This window comes from Sinocyclocheilus anshuiensis, unplaced genomic scaffold (genome assembly GCF_001515605.1).
Source record: "Sinocyclocheilus anshuiensis isolate Anshui unplaced genomic scaffold, SAMN03320099.WGS_v1.1 scaffold308, whole genome shotgun sequence".
Classification (NCBI taxonomy): domain Eukaryota; kingdom Metazoa; phylum Chordata; class Actinopteri; order Cypriniformes; family Cyprinidae; genus Sinocyclocheilus; species Sinocyclocheilus anshuiensis.
Genome location: NW_015558619.1, coordinates 994,926 through 1,018,631, shown reverse-complemented (window position 1 = coordinate 1,018,631; position 23,706 = coordinate 994,926). Strand labels below are relative to the sequence as shown.

The window sequence follows — 23,706 nt, the reverse complement described above, 5'->3', positions numbered from 1 at the left end:
GTAAAACGCAGCCTAATTTTCATTTTTGGGTGAACTAACCCTTTAACAACTTCCTAGCAACAGCCCAGATCACCCTAACACACACTTTGCCACCAGCAGCTGTCTAGTAATGTTCTGGCGAGTTTTTCATGTGCAAGCACCGGTCCTACTTGCTTCACCAAATATACAGGTTTAGTTATAATGTCAGGCTCAGGAAATTACAAGCAATAGGACAAAAAAAACTACAGTAGAACAAATAAGAAATGCTACATTGTATAAAGTAATCAAAAGAATAAAAACACTGCATATACTTCACTGTGTAAATGAAATATATATTTCTTCTTAATAAAGTTACAAAAGTGATTGTCAAGAGCAGTGAGAGATCCTCTCTTTTGTTGTTTGACTAATGTGAATCACAGACAGCAGGAATATTAGACTGCTGTCACAAGCTACCCGGACCAAATACTGTTACACGTTTTCTTTCTCAGCTGTTTGATTTCACTTAAGACCTAAAGTATTGTGTTTATGAGGATACTTGCAAAGACGGGCATTTTGACACATACAAATGTGTGTATTTAACCATTCCAGGCTTATAAAGCGTCAAAAATAACCGTGCTCAGAAAGTCTCTCAGACGGCGCTTGTATATGGCGAAATTAGTTCTCTTTCGCTTTTGAGAAAGTGTCACGTGACTCACGTGACGTTGCTTACGTGGTCATGAAAACGTATCTTTTGCATGCGTTTTTAAGCATTGCAGTTTAAAAACAAGTGATTTTAAGCTGTTGAAACATATTTAGCAGCGAAAGAGAACTCATTTTGCTATTTGTGGGTGCTGTCTGAGAGACTGTTTCTCAGCACTGTCAGAGAGGCGCGCTCACATGAAGACGCTATTCATAGAGTGCAGGAATATTGAACGTTACTTTCGCCACTTTATAGGCCTTGAACGGTTAAATACACACACATGTCAAAATGCCTGTCTTTGTGAGTATCCTCACAAACACAGTAATTTAGGTATTAAGTGAAAGCAAACAGCTGAGAAACAAAACACGAGTAACAGTACATTGGATCCGGGCAGCTCTTAAAGTGACAGCAGTCTAATATTCCTGCTGTCTGTCGTTCATGTTAAACAACAAAAAAGAGAATTTCTTATTGCTCTTGACTAAATCACTTTTGTAACTTTAATAAAAAGAAATATATATTTAATTTACACAGTGAAGAAAATAGTGTTTTTATTAATTTAATTACTTTATACAATGGATGTAGCATTTCTTAATTGTTCTGCTGTAGTTTTTTGTCCTATTGCTTGTAATTAGTTTCTTTTTCGTATTTAATCGCTGACTGTTTACTTGTCTTTTAGGCTAGTATTCGTTTTTTGTGATATGGGCACTGGAATTATAATTATTCTTTGCCAGTTCAATAAATAATTACATTTTGAAATATATACTGAAAAAGGCTGAAAAATGTATATATTTTTTCTGTTATTTAATTAAGAATTTAAAATATAAAAATAATTTAAAACCAAATAGAAACATTTATTTAGTTTAGTTTAGGTTTTGTGTGTGTGTGTTTGCTCAGCGCTAAAACGCAATTTGATTCCACTAGTCTGGATAAGTGTGACTGACTGAGTGAAAACTGTTGTAGGAACAGAAGAATGACTTAGAACCATGTTTATTCATCTGCACATAGAAGGAAATAGCTACACGTGTTCACTTAAAGAAGTTTTTCCTCATTGGAAGATCATTTGGCACACATACTGCTTGCACCTGCCTGGAAACAAAACTCTATTCATCATGCCACCTGAACTTGCAATATTTCTCCCAGTGGGTCTACTGAAAAAAGCAATGTAGCATTTCTTATTTGTTCTACTGTAGTTTTTTTTGTCCTGTTGCTTGTAATTTCCTGAGCCTGACATTATAACTAAACCTGTATATTTGGTGAAGCAAGTAGGACCGGTGCTTGCACATGAAAAACTCGCCAGAACATTACTAGACAGCTGCTGGTGGCAAAGTGTGTGTTAGGGTGATCTGGGCTGTTGCTAGGAAGTTGTTAAAGGGTTAGTTCACCCAAAAATGAAAATTAGGCTGCGTTTTACTCACTCACGAGGCATCCTAGGTGTATATGACTTCTTTCAGACGAATCCAGTCGGAGTTATATAAAAAATTGTCTTTGATCTTTCAAGCTCTATCATTGCAGTCAGCGGGTGTTGCATTGCTTCAGTCCAAAAGAAGTTAAATAAAAATCGCCCATCCATAAATAAAAGTGTCTCACACGGCTCCGGGGGGTGAACAAAGGCCTTCTGTAGCGAATCGATGCGTTTTTGTAAGAAAAATATCCACATTCAAAACGTAATAATCACTTGAATCTAGCTTGCGCTCACTGTTGTACACAGAAGCCGTTCCAGGGGAATAACGTATGAGGTCGGCTTGTTGTAACTGTTGGCGCAAGCTACATTAAAGTGATTATTGCGTTTTGAATATGGATATTTTTCTTACAAAAACGTATCGATTCGCTACAGAAGGCCTTTGTTCACCCCCCCGGAGCCGTGTGAGACACTTTTTTTTATGGATGGGCGATTTTTATTTAACTTCTTTTGGACTGAAGCAATGCAACACTGCAATGACTGCAATGATAGAGCTTGAAAGATCAAAGACAATTTTTAATATAACTCCGACTGGATTCGTCTGAAAGAAGAAAGTCATATTCACCTAGGATGCCTCGGGGGTGAGTAAAACGCAGCCTAATTTTCATTTTTGGGTGAACTAACCCTTTAACAACTTCCTAGCAACAGCCCAGATCACCCTAACACACACTTTGCCACCAGCAGCTGTCTAGTAATGTTCTGGCGAGTTTTTCATGTGCAAGCACCGGTCCTACTTGCTTCACCAAATATACAGGTTTAGTTATAATGTCAGGCTCAGGAAATTACAAGCAATAGGACAAAAAAAACTACAGTAGAACAAATAAGACATTGTATATTGTATAAAGTAATCAAAAGAATAAAAACACTGCATATACTTCACTGTGTAAATGAAATTCTTCTTAATCTGCTGTCACAAGCTACCCGGACCAAATACTGTTACACGTTTTCTTTCTCAGCTGTTTGATTTCACTTAAGACCTAAAGTATTGTGTTTATGAGGATACTTGCAAAGACGGGCATTTTGACACATACAAATGTGTGTATTTAACCATTCCAGGCTTATAAAGCGTCAAAAATAACCGTGCTCAGAAAGTCTCTCAGACGGCGCTTGTATATGGCGAAATTAGTTCTCTTTCGCTTTTGAGAAAGTGTCACGTGACTCACGTGACGTTGCTTACGTGGTCATGAAAACGTATCTTTTGCATGCGTTTTTAAGCATTGCAGTTTAAAAACAAGTGATTTTAAGCTGTTGAAGTGCAATCAGAAGAACTAATAAAAGAACTAATTTCACCATATACAAGCGCTGTCTGAGAGACTTTCTGAGCAAGGTGAGCACGGTTATTTTTGACGCTTTATAAGCCTGGAATGGTTAAATACACACACTTGTATGTGTCAAAATGCCCGTCTTTGCAAGTATCCTCATAAACACAATACTTTAGGTCTTAAGTGAAATCAAACAGCTGAGAAAGAAAACGTGTAACAGTATTTGGTCCAGGCAGCTCTTAAAGTGACAACAGTCTAACCACGATAGAGATGATAGTCCGAAATCTCTACCAGTGGACAAATTTCTCCTGGTTAATTGTGTCTAGCGGTATATTGCCCACCCTGTCTGAGAGGTAAATGTGCGGCTTTACACCAGAATCGATGCTGAAAATATCAGGTCATTTGGATGTAACAAACATAGTAATCGTTTTAAAAGAATGTAATGCCAGAACTATCAAGGATAAAGTCTTCGAGCCCGATTTAGACCCGTCACTTTTCTTTGCCATACATAAAGTGCTGTTAGCATGGGGTCAGGCCGTCTGTGTGGGCTGGATGTATGTATGGGTGGTCTTACAAGACAGTCTCATCAGCTGCTGTGTGTCACGCCTTGGCTTTGCTTCCATTCATCAGCACCTCGATGGCCGAGCAGCCTGATAAACATACTCATTTAGAAACAGCGCGGGGCCGATCCATCCACATGTTCCGTTCATGAGCCCTGAAAGCAGGAGAAGGCAGGGTTCACCTGGGTAGGAGCTGTAAGGTAGTAGTTAAGTCAGACTCTCTTTGGGTCGAGTCAACCTGGTCTCCTCATCTCCCTGCTAGGCTTGGGTAACTATCCTCAGGACCCCTCTGCCTACGGACCAACGCGTCCTTCTCACACTTATGTACAGGAAGAGCAGGGATATAGCGCAGGTAGGTGAGCAACTGCATCCTACAATCACTTCAACCCAATAGAACAAACATTAGCCTGTGTACCCATAATGGTTCGGTTCTGTTACATGCATCCCATGTACAATATGCATATGCCGTGTGCATATTCTACATCAATCTCTTCGGTTTCTCATGGAATATACTAAAGTACAGCTACATGTCATTCAGAGAGCCTCCAAAGATGCATGTTTGAATGAAATACAATAAATTCCATATTTGTGTTTTCTTTTGATCTGAATCTCTCAGTATTGTAACTCGTATGGCTTGTAGCTGTAGTTTATTATATGAACAAAACTGACGGCTTGCTTCAGATGTTCTTTTTCCCATCACTGCATTGCTTTGCTGCCAAAAGGATGATCTAATATTGTCTCTGCTGGGTTTTCTGTGGATTTTGTGCCCCTCATGCAGCGTGTGACAAACACGGCTGAATAAATCTGTGTGGATTCGGCGACCACTGGCAATTCGATTCTTTACTCGACTCTTAAAAGTAATCCATTTCTCTTCATTTGTGTTCCCGTAGTCTAATGTTTCACTTTCGAATAAACTCTCTCCAAAATGCATTTCTGCCTTTGGTGTTTGTGTTTTTTCCAGACTGCTTTAAATGTGTTTTCATGACCTGTTTGTCATCATACTTTTGTTTGTAGCTGTTTCCTGTTCGGTTAATTATGTTTTGAGTCTTTCTTTTGTAGATGCATTGGACATACTTTGGCCACATACACACCGCAAAGCTGCTTTTAAGAGTGAAATCACTTCATTATCGGTCTGTGTGTGAACAGAATTGACGTCGTGATAACCACAGCAAAAAGAAATGCCAACAGTTTAATCTGCTTGTGTTACCCATTTTCAACCAAAGTAATATTAGCAAGATCTATAACCGCATGGAAATTAGTAAACCACTATAGAATTTTTCAGGAGTGAATTTGGTTGTAGAATTATAAAATTGGACAGAACGGGACTGAACTCGTAAATCTAAAGTCTACTTCAGTTTTACTGCAAACAGTTAGTGTATGTGTACAGCTGAGCACATTCCCATTTCACACCTTGTCCAATTTCTCTGCAGAAGTTATTACTGATAAAAATGTCTGTGTACTACTTTAAACTAGAGTTGCAGGTATCTGTCAACCCCTCAAACAACTGCTACAATCTGCTCTCAATATTTAAGCACTAGTTCCTGTCCGAAACATGCAAATAAGATAATGAGCAACTCGACCGAATCCCAGTTTAATTACCTTTACATGGACAGAGCGCAAATCATTCTATATACCGCGAGCCCATAACCAGTGTTCTCCAAAAGCAGGATAGGATTTACGCAAGATGCTCCTGTAACGACTGATAATAAAAATGTGCAATCTATTTGAATTCTACTAAGAATTTTCTATATTTAAAAGCAGGGCTGTAAACACAATAGACATTGAGGGGTCCCTACCAATAATTATAAATTGGCAAATTGTCCACCCAGTATGTGATATTTTAACAATATTTGACAAAAAGTTTCAAACGTTACATTTTTAGGCTGGTCAGTGGTCTAACAGTGTTTAATGTTAATAATAACAGAGAGTGAATTCCAGCACGATGCTTCAGTTTTTAATGGTGAAAGAGTGTGAGGCACGATATAAGTAGCTAAACTCTTAGTATTTGACAACTGTTTTACTATAGAAATGTTCACGACCAACAGTAATATTCAGTGATGCAGCCTACTCAATTTGTTTTGTCAAATTTTGCATTTAAAATATAGGCTGTTATTTACATGATTGATGTAATTTATAATCGAATGTGGCGAGACAAGAAGCATTTTTTTTCAACGTATTAACCATACAAATAAGACTAAATGGGTGCATATTAAAAACAAACAGCTCTCATTACTAAAATCAGTAATGACCAGATTAACTAGTAATCTGATTACTTCTCATTCCCTTAAATCCATTTAAAGCCTATATTTATTTAAATTTGTTAAATAACAGTCTTTAAAAAAAGTTACCCCTAATGTTCAAGTAGAAAGTCAAAGATCATCTAAAAATCATCTACTTTCGACCACACTAAAATTGATCCCGTTTTATTGCAGCTACAGTGATAAATTTAGACAATCTTGTAGAATTAATAGTAATTAATCTGTTAAAGTGATAGTTCACCCAAAACTGAAGTAAAAAAAAAACAAGTTGTTGTACCAAACAGTTGATGGTAGCTATTGACTCGCATTTTGTTTTCAATGGAAGTCAATGGGTGCCGTCAACTGCATGGTTACCAACGTTTTTTGAAATATCTTCTTTTGTGTTCAGTAGGATAAAGAAACTCATACAGGTTTGAAACGACTTGAGGGTGAGTAAATAATAACTATTTTCATTTTTGGGTGAACTATCCCTTTAAGGAAACAGACTTATACCATGAAAGTTAATTTATCATTAAGGCAATTTAGTGCAAAAAAATAATGTCACGTGCACTGTGCAAAAACCAAAGTATACTTTGGATTTGAGAGAAGTGTCAACTGTATTTAGCTGCGGTGTGTACGTGGCCTTTGTCTTGTGAAAAAGTGAAAAATCGAGCAAACGCAATCAAATGCTGAGGGGTTACAAGAGATGTCCAGAAAGCCTGGTCGCATGCTGGCGCTTCCAAGTTTACTGGTGTTTAATATCACGTCCCATATTTTCATGTCTGTTGAGACAGGTTATGGGCAGGACCTGAGTGCTTTTGGTCATAGCTTTGCAGACCCCAGCCAGCAAACTGCCTCGTACGCCGCAGCCCCCTCCGCACCCTCGTCAGGAGCCCAGCTGGCTGCCAGCAGCTTCGGACGAGGACAGAACCACAATGTGCAGGGCTTCCACCCCTACCGGCGCTGAGCTGCTCTCCCACCCCCAATGCAATACACATCGTCAGGGATACAGACGTTTTGAGCACAAGAACTGGATTCGGGAGCAAATAAAAGGGGTTTTATTGTGTGTAAATTGTGAACGGGCTCTACTCCGATAATAGGAGACCACCGTACTCTTCTATATTTTGTAGTAGGACTGAACTACTGAAGTATTTAGCAATAGGATTTAGGGATTGTCTGGTCAAACATCAGCACAGAACAGACGTTAATACCAGACGTCAGCGACAGGGTCTCCCAATTATTCAGCTTTAATTATATTAGTGGGGAAATGTTTTTATTTTCAATTTTGTGAATTTTGTTTACTCTATGAGCCTTTTACCGTTTTATTTAAGTTTGAAATAGATTACAAATGTGTATTATACACCTAAACTGTGCAATTTTTTAAAAGAATTTTATACTAATATATGTGCGCTTTTCTTGTTTTTATTTTAAGGATGTAGACTTCCCTCAGGTGGCTGTTGGTGCACTTTGCACTTATGCAAAAAAGAAAAAAAACACACAAAAATGAGAGTTTATTTGAAATAAATGATTTAAATAAAACGTGTTGTGCAGATTCATTGAGGTGATGTTTTAATTGCTTTTAAATTTACATGAATGCAAGACTTTCCATCCATCTGTTTCAACATGAACTTGTCAAATATTAAAAGAAGTGCAATGTCCACGGTTTTGTATAGTATGTCATCATCCCAGTATTATATTACTGTAAATATATTACAGTTCACATATAACACGTCCTGGATGTATGAGATGTTTTTAACACCTTTTTGGCTTTACTAGGTTTGCAGCATTAAATATGAACATTTTATGTAGTCTAAAAATATGAGGTCATGAAAGCTGAATGTATAATAACTATTGAGAGCAGCATGGGCACAGGACATCAACTTCCCAAAAGTATTTTATGTCAACAACATATAATATGTGACCCTGGACCACAAAACCAGTCATAAGGGTCAATTGTCGGAAATTGAGATTTATGCATCATCTGAAAGCTGAATAAATAAGCTTTCCATTGATGTATGGTTTGTTAGGACAATATTTGGCTGAGGTACAACTATTTCAAAATCTGGAATCTGAGGGTGCAAAAAAATCCAAATATTGAGAAAATCATCTTTAAAGTTGTCCAAATGAAGTTCTTAGCAATGCATATTACTAATCAAAAATTAAGTTTTGATATATTTACGGTAAAAAATTTACAAAATAGCTTCATGGAACATGATCTTTACTTAATATCCTAATGATTTTTGGCATAAAAGAAAAATCTATAATTTTGACCCATACAATGTATTGTTGGCTATTGCTACAAATATACCCCAGCGACTTAAGACTGCTTTTGTGCTCCAGGGTCACATATTTATATATATATATATATATAATTGAACTCACTTAGATTTTCATCAAGACTAATATAATGAGTATGTTTATATATAAACATATAGTGCATGTACCAGAAATCATAAAACTGACTTGAATGTACCATGCAAAAGTAAAATAACTTGTTTTCTATTTGAATATATTGTAAAATGTAATTTATTCCTGTGATGCGCAGCTGAATTTTCAGCATCATTACTCCAATCTTCAGTGTCACATGACCCTTCAGAAATCATTCTAATATGATTTGTTTCTCAAGAAACATGATACATTTTTGCAGGATTGTATAAGGGAAAGTAGGCTATACGTCTCAGGCGGTCTTTACGCTTTTAATCACATTTATCTTCACTGAGTTTGCAAAATTAAGTATGAATAGTGTATGTATTTTCACAATATGAGATCATTAATGCTGAATGCATAATAAATTATGTTTGAACTACATAGCCTGTATTATGTGTAAATATATAGCCTATGTAGGCCTATATATTTTTATAAAGGCTAAGTTCGTTAAATCTTAAGTTTCAATCGAGATTTTTTTGCTTTTGAATACTTTTGTGGAAACCTTGATTCGTTTTTCAGGATTCTTTGATGAAAAAGTTTAAAACAAAAGCATTTATTTGAAATATATTATTTAACTATAAATGTCTTTACTGTCACTTTTGTTTAATTTAATGCATCCTTGCTAAATTAAAGTCTTAATTTCTTTACCAAAGAAAACCCTACTGACCTATACAGTACTACAGTGCATTTAGTGCTTTGTTTGAACCGATCGGTTAAAATAAAAACTGACAAGTTGACTCGTTAATTTTCTCTAAAAATAAAACCCTCACCATTTGATGTCGAAGTAAAATAATTCTTTCATCCTCCTCTCCGCTAGTGGGCGACTTACTACACTCCCCATAAATATTCCCTGAACTCTCGCGATATTACCGCGTCTCTCCTGCTGTCTTCCTTTTCCGGGAGTCTCTCAAGATGGTAGGTTCACGTCTCATTTGTGAATAACAAAACTACAATAATCCAATCGAATCTACTGTAAATATAAAGCAAAGCAGAGTAGAAAATATGAATAAAGCTTATTGAAGAGATAATGCACGCTTTCAGGCCATTATTTTTCGCCTGGGACGAATGTTTATATAGATATTCGTACGATTAGCAGCTTCGCGCTGTACTAAATCAAGCGTGATGGATTCTCAAGTTTATTCTTATGTTTCTGCGTATCTTTAACGTGAGATTTAGCAGGAGTGTATTTATTTTATTACTCCGCGTCTGTTTATTATTCAGCACGCTATCGGTTAAGTAAAGGCCTGACAATAGCTGCTGTCGGTGGTTGTGTTTCCCTCAGGCGGACGCAGAGCAGAAGAAGAAGCGCACCTTTAGGAAGTTCACCTACAGAGGTGTGGATCTGGACCAGCTGCTGGACATGTCCTAGTGAGTCAAACCTCTGTCCTGTCAAAATCTTCAGGGGATGTGTGAGAGAGGAGAGAAGTGTGGAAGCCCGTCTCCGCCACTGAATAAAACAAACAAAAAAAAAAGGTTATTGCGACTTTTTATCTCACAATTCTGACTTTTTTTTCTCAGAATTGCGCGATATAAACACAATTGCGTGTTGTAAAGTCAGAATTGCGAGATATGAACTCATAATTCTGACTTTTTTTTCTCAGAATTGCGTTATAAACACAATTGCGAGTTGTAAATGTAACGGAGGCCAGCGAGTAAGTGCTGTGCAGGTAAACCCCCGACGTCATTCACGTTTTTTTCCCATTGTCCAATCGAATGAATGGAGAGGCGGTCTTCCGTTGTGGTTAGGGGGGGTGAGTGTAACGGAGGCCAGCGGTAGGTGCTGTGCAGGTAAAACCTCACTCCCCTGATCTCAAGAGACGCACTAGAGGCTGCAGTCTTTAGCCTCCTTGTTAGTGCGTCTGCCTCCCATGCTGGAGACCCACTCGGAACGAGAACGAGGTGTGGCGGTGAGGACCCGGGAGAGAGGGGTTACATAAAGTCAGAATTGCGAGATATAAACTCGCAATTCTGAATTGTGAGATAAAGTTGCAATTACGTTTTTTATTTTTTATTCAGTGGCGGAAAGGGGCTTCCATGGAGAAGCAAGAAATAATTTACTCAAAATGGCAGTGGAAATTACTCGGCCCATGTTTTGTAATGTAATAACATTCTTGTGAGGGAAACATCATATTCGCGCTGATCTGTCTTGTATAACGCAGGGTTTCTGATGGTTTTATGAAGGTAAATGTTGGACTTTTTAATGACCAGATGCAAAAAAATATTAAAGAATAAATTGAATAGAACACATGTCAATAAATGTGTCTGTTAGCAATACTTTAAAACTTGAAAATATAATTTGGTTGCAACAGATCTCCATTGCTTATCCAAGCCACTAGAATATAGAAATAACTTTTACATTACCTTCTGATAGCACTGCAAAAAAAAAGGTATGTTATTAATCAGTATATTTGACTTGTTTCCAGTGCAAATGCCTACAAACACTAGAGAAGCAAAATGACGTACAAAATGAAGTGAGTTTATGGTTAAAAAAAGAAAAAAAAAATCTTGTCAGTGGGTTAAAAAAAGATTTAATTCCCTATTGACACATTTGTTCTTGTTTTAAGCATAAAATTGCGTAATTTTGTTCAGATTTCATATAATCTGCATCTCAAGTAAATGCATCATGATTTAAGGATATTTGTATTGGGAAACTATAAAATACTAAGATTGTTTTGCAGTGCATGTGATATTTAATTCCATGACTTTTTAGGCCTTAATTTGTAGATGTATAAATGTAGTCTGTATTACTTGTTGTACCACTACTTTTGTAATTCAAATTCAATACAAATCTATTATAATTTAATATTTCCCTCTACCGCAGCTCAATTCTCATTGTTTTTTTTGTGACAGACCGGAAGCAATTAAATGTGATCAATCAGCTTTGAATGTTCTTATATTCTTTTAACTTGAAATAAACATGTTTCATTATTGTAACCTGAACTTTAACAGTCTTGCGTAAGCCTACCTCGTGAATGAAGGTTTTGTCATCAGTGATCTGATGATGCTTGTGTAGAAATGTTGATTAAGCCGGTGTGTGTGTGTGTGTGTGTGTGTGTGTTCCTCAGCGAGCAGCTGATGCAGCTCTACTGTGCCAGACAGAGGAGGAGGCTGAACCGGGGCCTCAGGAGGAAGCAGCAGTCTCTCCTCAAGCGCCTCCGCAAGGCCAAGAAGGAGGCGCCTCCTATGGAGAAACCAGAGGTGGTGAAGACTCACCTGAGAGACATGGTCATCCTGCCGGAGATGGTTGGATCCATGGTCGGCGTGTACAACGGCAAGACCTTCAACCAGGTTGAAATCAAGGTAGGGATGAAGCATGCAGTTAAAATGCTCATGTGTCAGTGCTGCTTTTTGTGGCTTTGCTGTAAAGTCAAGGACTCTGTGTCCCACTAAGCCTCTAAATACGGCTGATGTGTTTTATTAAGGAATGAATACGCAGTGATTTTGATAGCTAATGGTTTGTATAATTTTGTCTCTTTTCAGCCTGAGATGATTGGTCATTACCTTGGAGAGTTCTCCATCACATACAAGCCTGTTAAACACGGTCGTCCAGGTATTGGAGCCACTCATTCTTCCCGCTTCATTCCTTTGAAGTAAAAAGCAATTGAGTATGCAAATAAAAGCCTCCAAAACAGCCTCTGACTTTGTCTTTCTTTATATCGGCTCGTCTTGCTTGCCAAAAAAACTGTGGTTCATTTACATACTGAAAATTCTCTGCTTCTGCAAAATTCAGTTTGTGTGCCTGTAAATCCAGGCTACATGTCATCTGATCAGAAGGTAACAGTAAAAGTTATTTCCATATTCTAGTTTAGAGCAGAGGTATTCAAACCATAAACGTTTTTGTGTGAAATGTATTGAAAGTAATGGAGATAAATTGGAAGATTCATATTCAAACTTTGAAGTGTTAATACAAAACACGTTTGCAGAATATATTTATGTATGGTGTTCCATTAATTTTTTGTTTCACCATTTGGTATGGACCGTAAAACGAAGGAAGACACGTTGAAGGCATTATTCTCTTTTAGTAGTTTCTTTTCTCTCGTTCCCTGATGGGCAAATCCAGCCCTTGAAGACAGAAAAAGGCATATTTTATTAGTTAAAAACTACTGTGATTGCCAGACATAGATACTCATGATCAAGCTGGCAAAGAACAAGGCAAGGACAAATGTGGTATATACTTTATTTCAATAGTCCAGTTTAGAAATTTGAACTAAAAGGCAACTAAAAGGCTGGAATACACTACAACTTTTGCCAAGATTTTTGCCCCAATTTACAGCCTGCTAATTGTGAAATTTAGAGCCAGTCTGCAGGTTTCAGTTGACAAATTTCATAGAAAATCGAGGTCTTCAACCCTGTTCCTAGGGACCCACTGTCCCACTGAGTTTATCCACAACCCTAATCAAACACCTTTGCAGGACATTGGGTCCCCAAGAGCAGGATTGAAGACCTCTGGTATAGGTGTATGATGGCCACCGACAAACTGGAGTCTGTGCCCATCATACACAACAATTTTCTGTGAATACTATTTACTCAAATCTACAGACTGGTTCTGGCTTTTGGCAATTAGCGTCAACTTGTCCTGACTGTAAATCAGGGCAAAAATCTGTATACAGCCGTGGCCAAAAGTTTTGAGAATGACTCAAATATTAATTTTCACAAAGTCTGCTGCCTCAGTTTTTATTATGGCAATTTGCATATACTCCATAATGTTATGAAGAGTGATCAGATGAATTGCAATTAATTGCAAAGTCCCTCTTCGCCATGAAAATTAACTTAATCTGAAAAACATTTCCACTGTATTACAGCCTTGCTACAAAAGGACCAGCTGACATCATGTCAGCGATTCTGTCATTAACACAGGTGAGAGTGTTGATGAGGACAAGGCTAGAGATCACTCTGTCATGCTGATTGAGTTAGAATAACAGACTGGAAGCTTTAAAAGGAGGGTGGTGCTTGAAATCATTGTTCTTCCTCTGTTAACTATGGTTACCTGCAAGGAAACATGTGCCGTTATCATTGCTTTGCACAAAAAGGGATTCACAGGCAAGGATAATGCTGCTAGTAAGCTTGCACCTAAATAAATCATTTATCGGATCATCAAGAACTTCAAGGGCAGAGGTTCAATTGCTGTGAAGAAGGCTTCAGGGCACCTGAAAGAAAGTCCAGCAAGCGCCAGGACCGTCTCCTAAAGTTGATTCAGCTGTGGGATCGGGGCACCACCAGTGCAGAGCTTGCTCAGGAATGGCAGCAGGCAGGTGTGAGAGCATCTGCACACACAGTGTGCAGCCATATCACCCTGCAGCCCAAGACTGGTTGCCCACTGAAGCTAAGCAGGGTTGAGCTGGTCAGTACCTGGATGAGAGACCTCCTGGGAAAACTAGGTTGCTGCTGGAAGAGGTGTTAGTGAGGCCAGCAGGGGGTGCTCATTAATTCATTCACAGTGAGGCCAAGACTTTTGGAGGATGGCCTGGTGTCAAGAAGGGCAGCCTGGATGGGAGACCTCCTGGGAAAACTAGGTTGCTGCTGGAAGAGGTGTTAGTGAGGCCAGCAGGGGGTGCTCATTAATTCATTCACAGTGAGGCCAAGACTTTTGGAGGATGGCCTGGTGTCAAGAAGGGCAGCAAAGAACCCACTCCTCTCCAGGAAAACATCAGGGACAGACTGATATTCTCCAAAAGGTACAGGGATTGGACTGCTGAGGACTGGGGTAAAGTCATTTTCTCTGATGAATCCCCTTTCTGATTGTTTGGGGCATTCGGAATAAAGCTTGTTCGGAGAAGAAAAGGTGAGCGCTACCATCAGTCCTGTGTCATGCCAACAGTAAAGCATCCTGAAACCATTCATGTGTGGGGTTGCTTCTCAGCCAAGGAAGTGGGCTCACTCACAATTTTGCCTAAGAACACAGCCATGAATAAAGAATGGTACAAAAACATCCTCCGAGAGCAACTTCTCCCAACCTTCCAAGAACAGTTTGGTGATGAACAATGCTTTTTCCAGCATGATGGAGCGCCTTGCCATAAGGCAAACTCCCAATCATCCAAGAAAAGTTTGGTGATGAACAATGCCTTTTCCAGCATGCTGGAACACCTTGCCATAAGGCAAAAGTGATAACTAAGTGGCTCGGGGAACAAAACATCAAAATTTTGGGTCCATGGCCAGGAATCTCCCCAGACCTTAATCTCATTGAGAACTTGTGGCCAATCCTCAAGAGGCGGGTGGACAAACAAAAACCCACAAATTCTAACAAACTCCAAGCATTGATTATGCAAGAAAGGGCTGCCATCAGTTAGGATGTGGCCCAGACGTTGATTGACAGCATGCCAGGGCGAACTGCAGAGGTCTTGAAAAAGAAGGGTCAACACTGCAAATACGTCTTTGCATAAACTTATTGTATTTGTCAATAAAAGCCTTTGACACTTATGAAATTCTTGTAATTATACTTCAGTATACCATAGTAACATCTGACAAAAAGATCTAAAAACACTGTAGCAGCAAACTTTGTGAAAATTAATATTTGTGTCATTCTCAAAACTTTTGGCCACGGCTGTAGTATATTCTAGGATTTTGCTAAAACTATTTAATTAAATTAACAAGGTAGTTGCGAAACATAGACACTCATGTTCAAGCTGGCAAAGGGCAAGGCAATGACAAATGTGTCCTGTGGACCATTATTCTTACATGAGAAAGCTCCAGGTGAGGCACGGGGACAGGAAATTAAGGACACACGTGGGCAAGTTGACGACAGAGCAGAGACTGGGCTCGAGTGCTGTAGGACCTCCACCGTTAATCATCACAACTTTATGAACTTGTTCCGGATACTCATGAGCCAAGAAGGTACAAAACGAGACACTGCAAGACAAGAAAGAAAATGCTAAAACAAGAAAGGAAATGTATCTGCATTTATCAGGCAAAGGCATAAATTTTCTTACCCATAAGAGTGTCCTACTAAAATATTACGCTTCTTTGCATATCGCTTGAAGATGATCCTAACGTCCTCAGCCAAAGTGTAAAAGGTATAGGCAGTGGGAATCTGAGGAGCTGAACTTGCACCATGGCCAGCCAAGTCTGGGGCAATGACCTCGTAACCAAGTTGGGAGAAATAGTCCAGTTGGCTTCCCCAGATATCCAACGACCCCCCAACTCCATGAATGAAAAACAAGGCCACATCAGGGTGAGTACCTTTGCAGCATGTGATCTTCCGCTCACAGTCAATGGAGCATTTGGGTTTGCGCCGTCTGCGCTGCACTTGCTGCAGATTCTGCTGAGGTGCAGGTTTGCTATCCATAGCCTGTCCTGTGGTTGCCGACCCCGGTGTGTGTTCAGAAGCCTGAGCTGCTGGGGGAGCCTCACAATTGGAAACATCCGTATCCACAGTGCTGTCTCCATTCTGATAGCGGACCAATTCTGGATGGGTGGCTTCACTGACGTTCTCGATCAGAAGCTGTCCATTTCTATACACTGAGATTTTGCGCTTGCAGCTGACCGTACCCCCTTCCCCAGTCCCTGGCTCCTCAACCACTGGTCTGTCTGGGGTAATATGCCGAACTCTCAGAACCCTTCCTGGCTTTACCTCAACAAATTCAAAACCATCGGTGGGCTCGGAAGACTCAATAGGGACCACAACGTTAGTAGACTTCCCTGTAAAGCAACAGAATATTCCATCCACAAAGCTGGTGAGCATAGTGAACACCTGGGGAAATATGAAGTACATTTGGGTTCTCAAATATTCAGTGCTTTAGTACATAGGCTTTGGCAAATTTGAATTGCCACACATCAGTTTGGCAGATCAATTATCCACGTGTTGAGTACAAGCTACCCAGTTCCTCTTGTCAAAAAGTGCGCCAGAGCATGATTTTGCCGCCAACGTAGACTTAAGTCAGGGTAGTGCCATATTTAATTTTTGACAGGAATGAAAACGAGACAGTGAGCGATAGAAATACAGTGCGTTCAATGGAATGTAGTATTGTTTAACAAGTAAACGGAATGTCAACAAACACTGCACAGAAGTTGTAAAAATTACGTGATCTAGGACTTATACAGTGCATGCCATCGCAAAAACTGTAACTCTCGTTTTTATAAATGTTTAATTCAATATGGTGTCTAACCTGACTAATGTCTCTTGATGTTAGAAGTTGCATGTTGGTTTGTTTTTGCTCCAAATATAGTACTTTGCTGTCAGGCCTATTAGCCATTCTCGTAGGAGCACAGAATTATGGCACCTTCTAGCAACTCCATGAATTATATTCTATTTCAGGGTGCGAAATATATTATTCCCTTCCCAAAACTCAAAACTCCAAAATATATCTTGTTAGGATCACTATCGGACAATATACTAACATCAATACCATAAATAGCATTGTTTATCATTAAATTATCTTAACATGTATGGCAAACTAATTGTGCCTCAAAATTTCCTTACAAGGATTTTGAAATAATATACATTAAAAGTATATTAAAAAAAACTTGACAACCAAACTAAGTGCAAGAAGCTTTTTTTTTCCTTCTCAATGTGCATTAGTGCACTGGTCTTCATAACAGGTGGTTGGATCTATTTTAAATGTGATAGATAGTAAAAATGACACTGGTTTTTATGATGCAATTAATCAAACGCTCGCTGTTGGATTCAAAATTAACATGGTGTTTACTTTGTAACATTCTATACTTATGCATTCAAGTAGATAATGGAAGAGTTTTTTTTAACTATAGCTGCCAAGAAAAAATCTCATGTAAATAATTGAGTGAATAATTTTCAACGCATTTTAATTAGTTGCATCACAGCTTGGAACTAAAGTTTCCTTTAGTTAAGGCTTTGGCCTTGTAGGCTGCCTCCAATTTTTGATGACAAATAAATACATTCCTTCACAACCTGTACAGTGCAATATTTTACCTGATTATCGATGTTCCTGATACATGAAAAAGCTGGATTGTTTACTCCAGTAGCTTCTCTTCCCAGTGTAATGAAATTGTGGGTTGGTAATCTGCTACCCTCAATCCAATAATCAAATCCAAATAGAATCTCTTTCCACGTAATTAAATTACTTTAAAGATCATTTAAAGACTTAATTTGATGTAAAACCTATAATAATAATTAAAAGAGCAACAATGACTGTTTTTCGCTTTCATTCACTCCCTATCTTCCAAATCTACATGGCCTTAATTTGATGTAAAACCTATAATAATAATTAAAAGAGCAACAACGACTGTTTTTCGCTTTCATTCACTCCCTATCTTCCAAATCTACATGGCCGCAGTAAAAAATCCAGATTAAAGCGGATTACACCTGTTGAGCATATGCTGTTACAGCCTCACTGAAAACATGCACTGGCTAGCAACCTCCATCTATTGTCTTGATTTTTTTATGAATTACCTTGAAATCTACATTCAGTATGGCTCAACACAAAACATTTGTAATCTCATTTTTATTGATTCTCAAAAAAAAAATTAAAAAAAATGTCGACCTCGAACATAGAAATTGGGAAGGCTTCATAAGAACAAGAACTTAAAAATGCAGGTGTAATTGCGGTAAGTAATGCTGTAACTCTTCTAACCAGATTTAGACTCAAGATGGGCTGCTCTCTGCACACTTCCCCTTCAAGAGGTTTTAAAAGCTTTCTTTACTCAAAACATTTTGCATGCATTGTTTTGTTAATAACCTCAATAGCTTCAACACATTTCAATCTTTTCAACAAGAACAAACCAACAAACTTTGCCAGGAAATGGCTTGAAACAGCTGATTTAACCTCACATCATGTCTCCAGCCACATTGCATGTTGTGGACTCAAAGCACACTGGCTGAGAGTATTAAGCCTCATGTGTAGAGAGAGCTCCTCCAGAGTATTGTAACACAGCTCACCGACGCCCTCTACAGGTTAAGAGTTGCATAGCTGCACTGCTCTCTGCACACTTCCCCTTCAAGAGGTTTTAAAAGCTTTCTTTACTCAAAACATTTTGCATGCATTGTTTTGTTAATAACCTCAATAGCTTCAACACATTTCAATCTTTTCAACAAGAACAAACCAACAAACTTTGCCAGGAAATGGCTTGAAACAGCTGACTTAACCTCACATCATGTCTCCAGCCACATTGCATGTTGTGGACTCAAAGCACACTGCCTGAGAGTATTAAACCTCATGTGTAGAGCTCCTCCAGAGTATTGTACCACAGCTCACCGACGCCCTCTACAGGTTAAGAGTTGCATAGCTGCAACTGCTGCATAGCTGCACCTTAAATCTCAGAGCTCCAAAATTAAACTACTTAAATCCAAACAAAGGAGAGACACTATTAAACTCCAACCTGGGAAAAACTCCCATCATATTTAGACGGCAAACAGACTGCAAGTGAATCAGCGCTCAGGGATCAAGTCAGAGAAGGAGTCAGGCATCTGAAGGCAAGTAATCTGTTTATGATTCTGGAACGAACACAGCACTGGAAACCTACGTGACAACGGGGGAAGTGAAAGAGACTGACATTTGTATTTCTTTACATCACCAGTAACGTCATCCTCAACCTGTGACAACAGAAAAACAGACCCAACAGTGCATTCATGCACAAGTATGCACCTGCTAGGAAGACTGTCACGTTACCAACACCAAATACTACATCTAAATCTGCCAAACGTGCCTGTACATTTCCGAAATTTCCCTTTTTGGACGCTGAAGAGATGCCTGTGTGTTTAGTGCCTGTGTTCTGAGTACATCATGAAAGTGGTAATTCACAGCTGAGATTACTAGAGTGTGTTTCAACTTTTACACTGCATTAATAGTGTCATAACAAATCAATTTTCACACACGTCTTCATAGCAGAGATTCATTCTTATGTGCTTGTTGAATTCCCCCCCCTCGAAGTTCAGCAGAATCGTCAAAGCTGGTAGTGGAAACCTGTCGCGCCACACACGTTTAGAACAGGGCACTGACTGCATCCGGAAGCACTCAGTAAAATAAAAAAAAGCACACTGTAAGAGAAGTGTTCTTCCATTTCTTTCTTTCTGAGATGAAATTCCTGTGTGGTGTTTGGGCTTGTTGTGTCCGTTCTTGTGCTGTTGGATGGTGGGTTCCTCTACGAGTCCTCGTTCATCTCCTGGCTGTCTGTCCGGGCGATTTTGCGGGGAGGCGCTGGGCTGCCACCTTCCCCCTCCGCTTGCTCCTGCTCTCGCTTTTTAGCTGCATTCTGCAAGACATAAAAAGTATATGATCTTTCCAGTAGCTAGAAGTTTATGCAGGAACGATTTTTCAGTCTCGTTTCTGCTAAAAATAAGTTATTTCTTCCCGCTCGCTATGTTTACATTTTGTCATCTACGCCGATTTTTCAGTTTCGTTTCAGTATGATTCTGTACCTTAAAACATAAATTTGAATATCTTTTATTTTTAGATATTTATATTTTGCAGGAGTCCCAAAAGGCATTTATTTTTTCCACTTCCTGCCCACTCAGCAATTCCAAACTAGTCCCACATTGCACTCATTTGTGTTTTGTCCCGCAGGAAAGCGAACCTCTACATTCTTTTCCTTTTATTTTGCATTTCTTTTCCTGTATTTTGTATTTTCTATGTGCATTTCATATACAGTAACAAAGCACAAATTAATTTGTTCATTCAAGTCCTACATCAACATTATGACTAATGAGGGATTTTGTATTTTCGCTTCTCTGTGTAAATTCATTTTATATAAGATTTTTAAACAAATATAGGCCAGAACACCATGAATAAGAATAATACAACAATTTCAAATTAAAAATTTACTGTAATTAAAATATTAAGTCATATTTTAAATATATATATATATCTTTTTTTTTACATGAAATAAAGCACTTATTCAGTACCTGAGATTATCAGAAAGTTCATTTATTTCAGTAATTCAACTCAAATACCCTCCTTGTGAAGATTGTCAATGATTGTCTTCTGGACAACTGTCAGATCAGCAGTCTTCCCCATGATTGTGTAGCCTAGTGAACCAAACTGAGAGACCATTTTGAAGGCTCAGGAAACCTTTGCAGGTGTTTTGAGTTGATTAGCTGATTGGCATGTCACCATATTCTATACCATATGGTGGGTTTTTGTTAAATGTGAGCCAAAATCATCACAATTAAAAGAACCAAAGACTTGAACTACTTCAGTCTGTGTGCATTGAATTTATTTAATACACGAGTTTCACAATTTGAGTTGAATTACTGAAATAAATGAACTTTTCCACGACATTCTAATTTATTGAGATGCACCTGTATGCTACTGTTCCAGCCGTGACGTTGCATAAATAGAAACCATTTCTAAAATTGAAGCTGCGGTGGCTGCTTAGGACAAAAACTCTGTCTTCTAACGAACATAGAAAAGATACATCATGTTTTGCATTTGGTTAGGACACAGTGTACATTCAATTACACATAAGGGGAGAGCTTTAATATTCTGACAATGTATTATCTTTGAGTTTTTATGTTATGAGTCGATTTATCCATCAACATGCATTTGCTCTGTCAAATTAGAGCTTGAAGAACACTTGCCTTTTTGTCCCACTGTTGATGAAGATAACGCAGAAGGATGTTTGTCTTCTCTGTGACGATGACTGTGAGGAGAGAGAAAACCTCTAAAGATTTGCGTTTTGCGAGAATCATTCAGTTGAATTTTTATTATGTAATACAGGTCTACATTTGTACAACACAAGCACTCACTCTGTTCGGAAGGATACTCTCGTGTAGGCAGATATACTGATGGCCTTCTGTTCTGAAAGAGAAAAAAAAATGGACTGTTAATGATTTGAACAAAACCTGACACTATAATTCACAACCGCGGTGTGATAACGCTCAGTGAATATGCAGAAAGATGATGTTAACAGCTCACAAAGAGCACCGTAAAACAGCAAACCTTACCGATGCTTTACATACAGAGTCGGCGTGAAATCTGCTGAAGTTTGTCTTGTTATACACAGGTAGACCTTTCAGGAAATCTGCCTTCAAATCATTCAGAGACAAAAAAAAGGTTAAAATCAAACGCTTGATTGAAATATACCAGATGCTTGATATTAGACAGGTCTTCGTCTAGAGGGAAAAAGACACATTTTTGTTCACTTATCCCTGAATTTAATAAGGACATGATTCAGTGAACATAAATGGTCTTTTACAAAAATACTGTAGCCTCCTTTTAATCTCTAGAGATCTACTGACAGTTTACATACAGCTTACCATCCCAGAAAAATATCAATTGCCCATAACTGACCATAAAATCAATCTCCCAATGATCTGACAGATTTAAAGCAGTCAGACAGAAAGCATGACGCATTAAGCTAGCAATCAATGACAGGATCATAAATGCACATCTAAATAATAAATCTCAAGAAATGCATCTCATTTGCAAGTATGCTGAGAGAGTAAACTCGAATGCAGATGGAGGATGATGCATGTCAACATTTGGGCGTTGCCAGTCTAGTCCACTAGATGTGTAAAGGACATAAGCTTCATCTTTATTCATTTAAGTTTTCAAATCGTATTTAATCATAATAACACTAGTGAAATAAACATATCCAGGTCGTGACTGTTGAACAAAAGCTTTGGCAAGTCTCGCTCGCGCTTCTCATCATGCTAACACACGCTAACACATTAGCATACAAAAATGACATGTGTGAGGAGATTTAAAGATCACTCAAACACCAAATCATCTGGTAGCCACGAACACACGTTTTACAACCGGATTCAAACACGCTAACGTGTTTATTTCAGGCTGTTGCGGTAATAAAAGTGTATATGAACTATCCATGAGTGTCTGAAGCGGCCTAGCATGCTAACTCAGTCACCAAAGCAGCATTAGTTACTTAACGATACAGTTAAGACTTCAGTATTTTAGAGGATATTTCAACGCCCAGTCCTTTGAAGCTGTGGTTACTCAGCTGTGACGTGAAAATAAGATGAAGTTTTGAGTGCAGGAACTTACTTTGTCCATAGTGAAGTCAGTTCAGTCCTGTAGGTGTGTGTTTGTGCTCAGACAGGCCTGAACACTCACAGAAATCAGAGATTTGAAGCCGGTAACACTCACTTGTACTACTGAATACGACACTAAAACACAGAAATACGCGTGAACACAAATATACAGCAGCTACACTCCACAGTACTGACTCTGCTAACGTTACAGCTCACAGATACCGACTGACTAGCGTCTCTCTCTCTCTCTGTGTGTGTGTGTGTGTGTGTGTGCTGTAATTTTCTGTCATGCGTGGTGTGTATAGTAGCAAATCAAAGTCTTTACCATGGTAACCGTAATGTCCTTCAAAATACAGTAGCCATGGTTGTTGCTATAAAATCTATAAAAAGAACCTAGCATTAAACACAACTGTTCAAGCCAATCAGGGTTATTACAGTAATCTGAAACTAAAAGTAAACCTATAAAAATACGTTTTTATTAATTAAATTTCAGATTAACATGTCAACATTTCTCATTTTCATGTAGCCTAGTTTAAAGGGGTCATATGATGCGATTTCAATTTTTCCTTTCTCTTTGGAGTGTTACAAGCTCTTGGTGCATAAAGAAGATCTGTAAAGTTGCAAAGACTAAAGTCTCAAATCCAAAGAGATATTCTTTATAAAAGTTAAGAGTCAGCCACACCTACCTAAAACGGCTCGTTCTAACACGCCCCCACATATCTACGTCACGATGTGGGAATATTTGCATAACGCCGCCCAAATGTTCACGCAAAGAAAGAAGGCGTAACTTTTATTCTCGCTGTAATATTGTTGTTGCTGCCGCCAACATGTCGTGAAGGCGCTGTGTGTTTCGTTTGTGTTGTTTGGCCTTCCAAAAGAGGACGATATCCGCTTCGTCATGCCTAGAGCTGATCCGTGCTGGTCGCTGAGGAAGTACATCAACTTCGCGCTGTGGATCACAAGCCCACCAGCCGCTCCTTCGTTGAATCCGCCGGCCGCCGCTCACTCAAGGCCGCCGTGCGCGACGCTGTGTGTTTCGTTGTGAAAGCAAAACTACTTTGTTTGGCCTGACAAAAGAGGACACGACTAGAAATCAGTGATTAAGTTGTATTTACAACACTGTTCCAGAACAATTCAACCCAAATATTCAGATGTGTGCAACCGTTTCCTGATCTGCTGTCTGTTCTGACTCACAGACTGTAAGTA

The 23,706-nt window shown here is 38.7% G+C and overlaps 4 protein-coding genes across 9 annotated transcripts in view; 2 read left to right on the top strand and 2 right to left on the bottom strand.

Moving 5' to 3' along the window:
- The window catches only part of LOC107680526 (DAZ-associated protein 1-like), a 23,884-nt gene extending 16,148 nt beyond the window's left edge, over positions 1 to 7,736 (top strand). Inside the window, exons 12-13 of one of the 5 annotated variants that reach the window (XM_016476435.1) lie at positions 4,202 to 4,291; positions 6,971 to 7,661. In XM_016476435.1, the coding sequence (XP_016331921.1) occupies positions 4,202 to 4,291; positions 6,971 to 7,143 (263 nt within the window). In that variant the 3' untranslated portion in view covers positions 7,144 to 7,661. Of the gene's footprint in view, positions 1 to 4,201; positions 4,292 to 6,966 lie in introns of all 5 variants that reach the window. The other 4 variants (XM_016476437.1, XM_016476438.1, XM_016476436.1 and 1 more) reach the window with 4 other exon arrangements.
- Positions 7,737 to 9,455: 1,719 nt separating this feature from the next.
- LOC107680474 (40S ribosomal protein S15) lies at positions 9,456 to 12,235 on the top strand. 2 transcript variants are annotated; one of them, XM_016476358.1, is made up of 4 exons: positions 9,456 to 9,518; positions 9,886 to 9,971; positions 11,669 to 11,903; positions 12,084 to 12,235. In XM_016476358.1, the coding sequence occupies exons 1-4, from the start codon at positions 9,516 to 9,518 to the stop codon at positions 12,195 to 12,197; spliced, it is 438 nt and encodes a 145-aa protein (XP_016331844.1). In that variant the 5' UTR covers positions 9,456 to 9,515; the 3' UTR covers positions 12,198 to 12,235. The 2 variants fall into 2 exon arrangements, with proteins under 2 accessions (XP_016331844.1, XP_016331845.1); XM_016476359.1 differs by lacking the exons at positions 9,456 to 9,518; positions 9,886 to 9,971 and adding an exon at positions 11,043 to 11,074.
- A 315-nt stretch (positions 12,236 to 12,550) lies between these two features.
- On the bottom strand, positions 12,551 to 17,018 carry abhd8b (abhydrolase domain containing 8b). Its single transcript, XM_016476350.1, has 3 exons — positions 15,530 to 17,018; positions 15,279 to 15,449; positions 12,551 to 12,665 (listed from the first exon to the last, which is right to left on the bottom strand). The coding sequence occupies exons 1-3, from the start codon at positions 16,309 to 16,311 to the stop codon at positions 12,551 to 12,553; spliced, it is 1,068 nt and encodes a 355-aa protein (XP_016331836.1). The 5' UTR covers positions 16,312 to 17,018.
- Positions 17,019 to 18,920: 1,902 nt separating this feature from the next.
- Positions 18,921 to 22,778, bottom strand: LOC107680543 (DET1- and DDB1-associated protein 1). The gene is made up of 5 exons (XM_016476469.1): positions 22,514 to 22,778; positions 21,457 to 21,537; positions 21,259 to 21,310; positions 21,091 to 21,152; positions 18,921 to 19,766 (listed from the first exon to the last, which is right to left on the bottom strand). Exons 1-5 carry the CDS (start codon positions 22,520 to 22,522, stop codon positions 19,656 to 19,658), a joined length of 315 nt encoding a protein of 104 aa, XP_016331955.1. The 5' UTR covers positions 22,523 to 22,778; the 3' UTR covers positions 18,921 to 19,655.
- Between the last annotated feature and the right edge of the window lie 928 nt (positions 22,779 to 23,706).

What these genes read in the sequence shown, in the direction of transcription:
- LOC107680474 (XM_016476358.1), top strand. An exon ending in CAGCTGCTGGACATGTCCTA is followed by an intron (nt 9,972 to 11,668) that starts GTGAGTCAAACC and finishes TGTGTTCCTCAG; the next exon opens with CGAGCAGCTGATGCAGCTCT. An exon ending in TCAACCAGGTTGAAATCAAG is followed by an intron (nt 11,904 to 12,083) that starts GTAGGGATGAAG and finishes GTCTCTTTTCAG; the next exon opens with CCTGAGATGATTGGTCATTA.
- abhd8b (XM_016476350.1), bottom strand. Translation starts at nt 16,311, where the DNA reads ATGTACTTCATATTTCCCCAGGTGTTCACTATGCTCACCAGCTTTGTG. An exon ending in TTAGTAGGACACTCTTATGG is followed by an intron (nt 15,450 to 15,529) that starts GTAAGAAAATTT and finishes CTTGTCTTGCAG; the next exon opens with TGTCTCGTTTTGTACCTTCT. An exon ending in CTCACCTGGAGCTTTCTCAT is followed by an intron (nt 12,666 to 15,278) that starts GTAAGAATAATG and finishes TCTGTCTTCAAG; the next exon opens with GGCTGGATTTGCCCATCAGG.
- LOC107680543 (XM_016476469.1), bottom strand. An exon ending in ACTCTGTATGTAAAGCATCG is followed by an intron (nt 21,311 to 21,456) that starts GTAAGGTTTGCT and finishes TTTCTCTTTCAG; the next exon opens with AACAGAAGGCCATCAGTATA. An exon ending in AGAGTATCCTTCCGAACAGA is followed by an intron (nt 21,153 to 21,258) that starts GTGAGTGCTTGT and finishes CTCTCCTCACAG; the next exon opens with TCATCGTCACAGAGAAGACA.